This window comes from Arachis ipaensis, chromosome B04 (assembly GCF_000816755.2).
Source record: "Arachis ipaensis cultivar K30076 chromosome B04, Araip1.1, whole genome shotgun sequence".
NCBI classification, from domain to species: Eukaryota; Viridiplantae; Streptophyta; class Magnoliopsida; order Fabales; family Fabaceae; genus Arachis; species Arachis ipaensis.
Window position 1 is genome coordinate 124,923,352 of NC_029788.2, and position 9,699 is coordinate 124,933,050.

The window sequence follows — 9,699 nt, forward strand, 5'->3', positions numbered from 1 at the left end:
ATTTAGTCATGGAATTACCAATATCTTTTTTTTTTGTCTACAATATTTTTTAGTTTGACGGTCTAAAGATTAATCTGTTGTGAATCTGAATTTTATTTAAGAATCTACCGTTGATTAATGAATTGCTACATATACAATATGAGATTCGGTTCCGCTACATTACCAACAGCATATCTGTCAATTTCTGTCAACTCTTATTTATAATTGTGTTTCATGGAAGTGTGTTCGTGGATGTGTCTAATAAAAATGTCTTTTTTATAGCTGTGTTTAATAGAAATGTCTTTATAAATATATTTTCTGGATGTGTCTCTTTATATATGTATTTAAAATATATTAATTATTAGACACATCCACGAACACACTTCCATGAAACACAATTATAAATAAGAGTTGGCAGAAATTGACAGATAATATGTTGGTACCCTATACTTTTCCTATGAGATTTAAACCTCCAACACTTACTTATGGCGGTAGAACTACCAACACTTTGGTTTTGCTCTTCTATTTTTGTTTGTTCCGAGTTCAAGGCTTATTAAGGCCCAGAATGTTTGGATCAAAGCTTTTTTTTTGGTCAGGAGAATGTTTGGATCAAAGTTGAAGCTGGCTTATTACTGATCCCTCCTTATTTGGCCCATACTTGCCTTTTTCTGAACAAATTTTTTGTTAAGGAACATCTATGTAATTACATAGAATCTTCTTTCTTTGTCAAAACTTTAAAAGTAACCGTTAGCAAAAAGCTATTTTCTCTCCGTACAGTTTCTTTCCGTCTTTCCTTTCTTCCATATGACCGTTAACGGGAGGCCGGAAAATAATCCGGCCGACCACCAACCCACCGAACAGGAACGTGATCTCCTACAACGAAGCATTAAAAAAGTGAGAAAGGGTGAGGAGGGATTCACTGGCACCTCCATCCTCACTCCAAGAATTGAAGACTGGATGCTGGAAGAACCGGAACCCGGTAAAAGGTCATATGCTAATATGGTCCGAGGAGAAAACCCAGAAGATGAGATCGAGCTGGGAGACTCTGAAGATGACGACATGTCAAGGGAAGAAGGCAGCCAACCTGAAGACATCCCTGAAACAGAAAACGAAGAAACAACAGATAAACATAACAATACAAGCAAATCAGATATCAAAGTGGTGGACTTGGGGGAAGGCCTCTTCAACATCCTGATCAGTGAAGCAGCGGAACGTGAACTATGGAAACCTTGGTGGAGGTCTCTAATAGTCAAACTGCTAGGAAGGAAAATAGGCTATGCAGCCATGAAGAGAAGATTGGAAACTATTTGGGGCAGATTTGGTGGTATTGATGTCATAGATTTGGGAAATGATTTCTATATCGTTAAATTCTTGGCACAGGATGATCTTGATCATGCTCTACTAGATGGTCCTTGGAAGATATATGACCACTACTTGGCTATTAGGCTGTGGGAACCAAACTTCAATCCTCTTCTTACAACCATAGACAAGATCACAGCTTGGGTTAGATTACCCGGACTCCCCATAGAGCTCTACAATGACCAAATTCTAAGGAAGATAGGAGATCTCATTGGAAAAACTTGCAAGGTTGACTACAACACCTCCCATCTCTGTAGAGGAAAGTTTGCAAGATTGTGCGTGGAGGTTGATCTCACGAAACCTCTCCTTGGGAGATACATGGTCAATGGAAAGCTATACAACATAGAATATGAAGGTATACATCAAATATGTTTTACTTGCGGAAAAGTGGACCATGATCAAAAGAATTGTGCCATGGGAAAAGAAAGAGTAGAACAGTCCAATGATAAGCAAGATGCCAATAAGGATCAAGCGGGAAATGAAGCCTACAACCAAGCGCAAACAGGGAACAATAATCAAACAAAACAAGATGACAAAGAAGAAACCAGTAGAAAGGACAAAGGAAAAGCCATAATGAATCAGAGCAATGACAATTTTGGCCCTTGGATGGTAGTCCAAAGACAAAGAAGGGGGAAAAAAGAATCAAAAGAAGAGGGCACTAAAAATGGAGCAGGTACCAGCAAGACCACAGAAAAGAAAAGGGATATTTCAAGATTTAGTGTCCTCGAAATAGAAGAACCACAGCAAGGTACTGAAGAACCACAAGCAAACAACGAAGCCGAAAACACCCACCAGAACAACAACACAAGCCAGCACCATATGACAAAAGCTAAACCCCAACTAGAACAACAAACGGAGGCAATAAGAGGAAGCAAGTCCAAAAACACAAGTTCCCAAGCCAAACAATACACAAGAAAAAATCTAGTTACAAGGAACCAAAAGAACATACAACCTGAAGTAGAAACCAAAGACATTCCCAGAAGCCGTCAAGAAGCGGCATGCAAAGAAAACTGGATAGAAGCTAATGATGACACTCAAGATCAGGAGGAACAACATGCAGAAAAAGAGACAAATACACAGCAAAATATGGAAGAAGACAAACCACCTGACCCCACACACCTATCGGAAAGCAGAAGAGAAGATATGGAGTTAGAAATTCAGAAGGAAATATCAAAATTAGTTGAAGGGGTTGACTTTGAAACCCCACCTAGCAAGGGTTGGAAAGATGAAGAATCTGCAGATATGCAGTTAAACTAATTTCTTTGTTTTTTACAATGATCATTATGTCATGGAATGTTAGAGGTGCGGCTAGTGCGACTTTTAGACGCACCCTCAAAGAATACATGAGACAATACAAGCCTGATATAGTTATTTTGATGGAAACAAGAATTAGTGGTGACAATGCTAGGAACACCATTAGGAACTTGGGATTCAGCTATTACATTATTGAAGAAGCCCAAGGTTTTGCAGGAGGAATCTGGATTTGTTGGAATGATAGCGAGTACAATATTACCCCCATAGAACAACACCCACAATTTATACACACCATTGTTAAAAGACCCAGGAGAGAAGACTGGTGCCTTACCGCGATCTACGCCAGCCCCCAAAGCCATAATAGAAGAACCCTTTGGCCTCACCTCCAAAACATTGCAAATGCAATGAATAAGGCTTGGTTGGTCATAGGAGACTTCAATGAAATCAAAGACAGTTCAGAAAAGAAAGGTGGAGGTAACACGGACACTAGATCATGCAGAAACTTTGCGGCTTGGATCAACAACTGCGGCTTGATTGACCTAGGTTTCGTAGGCTCAAAATTCACTTGGAGAGGACCTCAGTGGGAAGGACAAGATAGAGTTTTCAAGAGACTTGATAGATCCCTTGCGAACTCCCAATGGAGGCTTTCCCACCAAGAAGCCACGGTCAATGTCCTACCTAGATCCAATTCGGACCACCACCCCCTCCTTATAACTGAAAATAAAAATCTTAGCAGATGCGGCAATAAACCATTTAGATTTGAGCTCATGTGGTCTACACATCCTGAATATGATGGTTTGCTTCAACAACATTGGAAAAATGATAATAGCCTCATCAGCAACCTCAACAACACCAAAACAGCACTCAACACTTGGAATAAGGAAATTTTTGGTAACATCTTTAAAACAAAAAGAAGGATCATGAACAGATTGGCGGGCATCCAAAGGCATCACTCCTATGGGAACAACCCTTTCTTAGAACAACTTGAAACATCCCTCCAAAAAGAGCTGAATGATATGTTGGACAAAGAAGAAATTTTTTGGCTACAGAAATCCAGAGAACAATGGATTACGGAAGGGGACAGGAATACGAGGTTTTATCATACAAAGACCATCATCAGAAGAAGGAAAAATAAAATTCTGAAACTTAGAGATCAGGAAGGCAAATGGATAGAAGAGGAGCAGCAACTAGAAAACCACGTTATTGATTATTTTCACAATCTCTACAAAGAAGAGGTAAATATAGCTCCTGTACATTCTCTAATAACTTCTTATCCTAATATAGATCCCTCTACTTGCAGAAACTTGGAAGCAACTCCAACAGATGAGGAGATCAAAAGAGCCCTTTACAGCATAGGATCAATCAAAGCCCCAGGAGAGGATGGGTTCCCTGCTGTTTTTTATAAAAACAACTGGGAGCTGTTGAGCAGAAAGACGAGTGACCATATAAAAGACTGCTGGAACAATCCAGAACATATCAAAGACTCCAACACCACCCTCTTGGCTCTTATCCCAAAGACTCAAAACCCGGAGTTTGTCGCCCAATTCAGGCCCATAGCCCTTTGCAATGTGAGATACAAAATCTTGACAAAGATCCTTGTAAAGAGATTGAAGCCCCTTCTTAATGAAAGGATATCTCCGCACCAGTCCAGCTTCATACCAGGCAGGAACATCCAGGATAACATCCTTATAGCCAAAGAAATTATGCATTCCATGAAAAGGATTAAAGGGAAGAGAGGATACATGGCAATAAAGATTGACTTTGAAAAAGCCTACGACAAAATTAATTGGAAATTTATTCAGAGAAGGCTGAGCGACTTCAAGCTCCCTACCAAGATCAGCAACATTATAATGCAAGGGGTACAATCGGTCAACTTTAATATCCTGTGGAATGGTAACAAAACCAAAGATTTCAAACCCGGTAGGGGAGTGAGGCAAGGAGATCCAATATCCCCCTACCTCTTTGTGATTTGCATGGACTATCTATCACAGTACATTGAACAAAAAGTGGAGGAGGAAAACTGGAGTCCTATAAGGGTGGGGAGGAATGACCCCAAAATTTCGCACCTCATGTTCGCGGATGACCTCTTGCTATTTGCGGAAGCTTCTGTCAACCAGATTACTATAATTAAAGAAGTGTTGGAGAACTTTCATGCCATTGCAGGGATAAAAGTCAACAAGGACAAATCCACCATAGTATTCTCCAAGAACACAACAACCCACATCAGACAGGAAATTACTAGCAGAACAGATTTCAAGGAAAATAATGCTTTGGGAAGATATTTGGGGGCTATGATAAACAACAACAGGAAAGGAAAGGAGAAATTCAAAACAGTTATAGATAGAGTCCATAGTAAGTTGAAAGGTTGGAAGAGCAAGTGCTTATCCCTGGCGGGAAGGATCACCTTAGCTCAATCAGCCATCAGTCCCAGTGTAAACTTTGAGATGCAAAACGGAAGGGTGCCTAAAGGAATATGCGAAGAAATTGAGAAGATGCAAAGAGGTTTTATTTGGGGAGACATCGAAACTCAAAGAAAATTTCATGCAATAGGATGGAAAACTCTCTGCTCCCCCAAGCATGAAGGGGGATTGGGCCTAAGAAAACTAAGCGTTATGAATGACGCTTTTCTTATGAAGATAATCTGGCAACTTGATAAAGAACCAGATTCTCTCTGGGCAGAAGTCATTAGACACAAATACTGTAATGGCAACAGACAAATCATACAACCAATAGCAAGAAGAATGGACTCACCTTTATGGAAAGAATTAGTCAAAGTTTGGCCAGAATACAAGAGGAACACATTTTGCCAGATTGGGGATGGACTCTCAACAAACTTCTGGCGAGATCCCTGGGTAGAAGACATAAATAGCCTGCTAGAATTCGCAACAAAAAGCATTTCAGACACTGAATCCGCTGTTTGGGAATGGACCAACAACAAAGGGGAATGGGACACTAACAAATTAAAGGAATACTTACCGGAAGATATTGTGGCCAAGATCACAGCATCCCCACCTCCATCCCTGGACCAAAATGAGGACACAATAGGCTGGAAGCACACGGAGGATGGTGATTTTTCCATTGGAGCTACATACAAAGGCCTGGAGAAATGGACAAAACCCCAACAAAATGATTGGACCAAGATATGGAAATGGCAAGGGCCTCAAAAGGCTAAAACGCTAATATGGAGACTTTTACACGACAGATTGCTAACTAACCAGAGAAAATCCCACACCTTTGGTGGTGATGACACATGCCATAGTTGCAGAACTCAGCCAGAGGACACTTTACATGCTTTCAGAAATTGCCCGATTGCCTCAAGCACCTGGATGATCCTGATAAAACCGGTTGCAGTGCAAGCTTTCTTCAGAACTAATTTGAAGGATTGGATCACTCTAAACCTCAACAATCAACTAGGAACCTCACCAGATACAGAATGGAAAGACACTTTCATCATCACATGCTGGAATCTGTGGAATTGGCGGAACAGAGAACTCCATGAGAACAGCTATCAAAGACCTCCCAATGCAAGCAGGGAGATTTTAAAAAGGGTGCGAGAAATCCGTGAAGCTTTTGACAGAAAGAAAATCTCACCTTTGGGAACTCGGAAGGAAACCATCCATGTGAGATGGAATCGGCCACCATCAGATTGGATCGCACTGAACACAGATGGCGCTATGGAGGGCACGACGATGAAGGCGGGTTGCGGAGGACTCCTTAGAGGCAGCAACGGGAAGTGGATTGGCGGCTTCTCCCTCCACATCGGTCATTGCTCAGCTTACAAGGCTGAGTTGTGGGGCATTCTGAAAGGACTGGATCTAGCCTGGACTTTGGGAATAAGGAAATTAGTTATACAGTGTGACTCCCAAGCTGCTATATCCATGATCAATGGTCAAAAAGATCTCAGCAAACACCCTAATACCTTGATCAGAAACATTAACCAGTGGAAAAAAAAGCCTTGGGAAATTCTTTTTGTAAATATTTATAGGGAGAGCAACAGATGTGCTGATTGCCTAGCTCGAAAAAGTCTAAACTTAGACCCAGGCTTTTATTTTTGGGACCTGCCTCCTAGAGAGGTTATTAGCATCTTAGCTGAAAACAACTATATATATATATATATTCTTTTTTTTATTAATTCAACTATATGTATTCTAGAAAATAGAAATGCACAAAATAGTCAAAGGTTATGCGCATTTCTCTAACAATCAACAAGTCGCAGAAAAGAACAAAACTAATAGGATAGCCCATACCAAATAAAAAAACAAAAGCAAAATTATGAACACTAATAGACAGACAAACATCCAAAATAAGAAAATGAACAACTCATATCATGTCATAGGTCATACATAGCCATATATTAATGTATTAATATTAATTAGTATATACTTCTCATGATGTGCGCCTCACAACAATTGGACTTCTAACAATGTGCTTCCCATTTGTCCATTTCAACTCTCCAAATTGATAATTCCCATTCTGACTCACACTTCTTGCCTTCACAATTACTTGGAACCTCTTCTTCTCACCAACTCTCTTGAACGTTAAGGAACTTGGCACCACAACAATGTTAAATCCAGGCAACTTTGCATTTGCAACATATGTTCCTGGAGGTCCAACATTAGTAACCGTGCGAGTAACATTCTCCGCGTCAGATCCGAGATTTGGTAATGTGATTGAAGGGTAATTTAAGTCTGTTACTCTGTGAGATCCAGAGCATATGAAGTTCTTGTTGGAATTGAGTGATGCTATGAGGCTTTGACTGTATCCAGAAGCACATAAGAAGCTCAAGTAATCAAGAATGGTAATGTCATAAACAAGTCCAGGGTCCATGGCTAAGTCTGGTTGAACATGCCCTGAACCATAAGCAAAAGGTGTGGCTAATGTATTATCAAATGCATCTTGTATAGCTCCATTGGTGTTATCTTGAGTAGTTGCTGAAAAAGTGAAGAAAAAGAAACAATATAGTAAGGCATGCATATGAATAATCATATAGCATAACAAAATCATGACTACAACTTGACGTTAAAATGATAGTTGAGAATTGTTAGACGTTTAGTCAAAATGTCAAATCATCTGTCAATTCTCATATGCAAGTGATCGCCTAACAAAATAATTAGCCTTAGGATACACAAGAAATGCATATTTAGAGTACCTGTGGTCATGATTGCGGATTTAATAGCTGCTGGAGACCAATTTGGATGACGAGTTTTGAGAAGACCAGCAACACCAGAGATATGAGGGCATGACATGGAAGTTCCTTGTAGCACATTGAACCGGAACCCGCGGCGTGTGTCTGATGGCAAGTTAGATGCACTTGCTGCTAAGGAATATGAAGCCAGTATGTTTACCCCTGGTGCAGTTATATCAGGCTGAAACACAAAGCAGGGGAATGTTGTTAGAAATTAAAATAAAATTTTGAATAATATGTCAGTAAGGAGCATCAATGACTATATATAAACCTTGAGTATTGATGGTTGAATCGGATTTGGACCTCTAGATGAGAATGAGGCCATAACTGGAGCTGGCTTTGTTCCAAGCAATGTTCTTGCTGCAGACATGTTAATAGTAGGGCTCCTGAAACATTTTTATGTAACCATAAGTTGAAGTGTTGAACAAAAATTTACTTGCAATTAACTATAGTGTTTTAAAATGTTACTTAGAATTTGTTAAGTTATTATATATATGGCATAATTATTACTTACGTGGTACTGTTGTAATAATCATGAACATTTTTGTCCTGGTTATTTTTAGCCACATTTGTAGTGGACAAAACATGAGGCTCAGCTAGAACTGTGTTTCCACTTTGAGCATCGTTTTCCATAACCACTCCAACTGCACCTGCAGATAAAGCTTCTTGGCCTTCAGCAACTGACCTTATTTTCCCACCTCGAAGGCACATGACTATTTTGCCCCTTGCTTTTGCTGGATCGAGTGTTCCAGGCATACAAAGTTGACTGCAATAACGTATAACAAGTGCATATACATGATTAAATTTGCGCGACTTTGTATCTATCTATTATCTTGTTTTTCAATTAATCAAAGTTTTGTAGGATTTGTACTTACGCGTTTTGAATTGTGGCATTAGCAAATCTAGCATCAGATGCAAGGATCAGAGGAAAGGATTGACTGGATGGTAAGTTTACGAAAAGACTGGCTCCCTGGTAATTCAAGTTTACATGAGCATCACCAAATTAATTCAACACATTAAAAAATGTTAAATAAATTTTGAAAAAAGTACGAAATTAAAGTATTTTATGTTAGAAACTTACCGTGACTTGTTGATTGTTACCAAGAGTTACGTTACTGCTGAAGTCCCTATCAATGGTGCTAGCAGCAACCGTGAATACCCATGGAGCCACGTTGACAACACTTGAAGGTGTGGGTCCTTCATTCCCCGCCGAAGCAACAACAACAACGTTTCTTGAAAGCGCATGGAACGCTCCTATGGACACCTCATCGGTGAATATCTCATTAGGGTTTACCTCTGTTCTGCCACCAGCCGAAATGGAGATGACGTCAACGCCGTCGCTGATGGCTTGGTCAATGGCGGACAACACGTCTGCGCCATGGCAGCTTGTCTCGTCGATCGTTGACCAGCACACCTTGTAGGCAGCAACCCTGGCTCTTGGTGATCCACCCTTTGCGGTGCCGTTGCCGTTGCCGAAAACGCTTGCGCCGGGTACGAAGTTGCCTCCGGCCGTTGATAGAGTGTGGGTGCCATGGCCTTCGAAGTCACGTGCCGTGTGCTGTGATGGCGCAATTTTGCCTATGCTTGCCTCGTAACCTTTGCTGAAGTATCTTGCTCCGATTAGTTTCCTGATTAATCATAATATAGTATAAGCTCAATTAGACTAACTAGCCAAGTAATTTTTTTTTAACAATTTAATTTTAATGTGGTAAAAACACAGTTATAAAATCAGATTTATGCTTTTTGACGACATTTTTAAGTAACAAAATTTAAAAGTTAATTATTTTTTTTTTTACTAAAGCCACAACTAGGGACAAACGGGGAAGCTTGTTCCGTCTCGCCAAAAGTCCGTCATCTGAAGGGTTGGTCTGTTTTGCCTCCTCTAGTAAGATGATCTTGAATTTTTCTCTCATCTCATCTAA

General features: G+C 40.1%; 2 protein-coding genes across 2 annotated transcripts in view; one reads left to right on the top strand and one right to left on the bottom strand.

Moving 5' to 3' along the window:
- On the top strand, nt 784-2,595 carry LOC107637205. Its single transcript, XM_016340642.1, has one exon. It carries the CDS (start codon nt 784-786, stop codon nt 2,593-2,595), a length of 1,812 nt encoding a protein of 603 aa, XP_016196128.1.
- The window catches only part of LOC107635231 (subtilisin-like protease Glyma18g48580), a 4,821-nt gene continuing 1,953 nt past the window's right edge, over nt 6,832-9,699 (bottom strand). Inside the window, exons 6-11 of the mRNA XM_016338637.2 lie at nt 8,859-9,405; nt 8,653-8,747; nt 8,292-8,543; nt 8,049-8,163; nt 7,742-7,958; nt 6,832-7,523 (exon numbers count right to left, since the gene is read on the bottom strand). Coding sequence (XP_016194123.1) covers nt 6,979-7,523; nt 7,742-7,958; nt 8,049-8,163; nt 8,292-8,543; nt 8,653-8,747; nt 8,859-9,405 — 1,771 coding nt within the window. The 3' untranslated portion in view covers nt 6,832-6,978. The remainder of the gene's footprint in view (nt 7,524-7,741; nt 7,959-8,048; nt 8,164-8,291; nt 8,544-8,652; nt 8,748-8,858; nt 9,406-9,699) is intronic.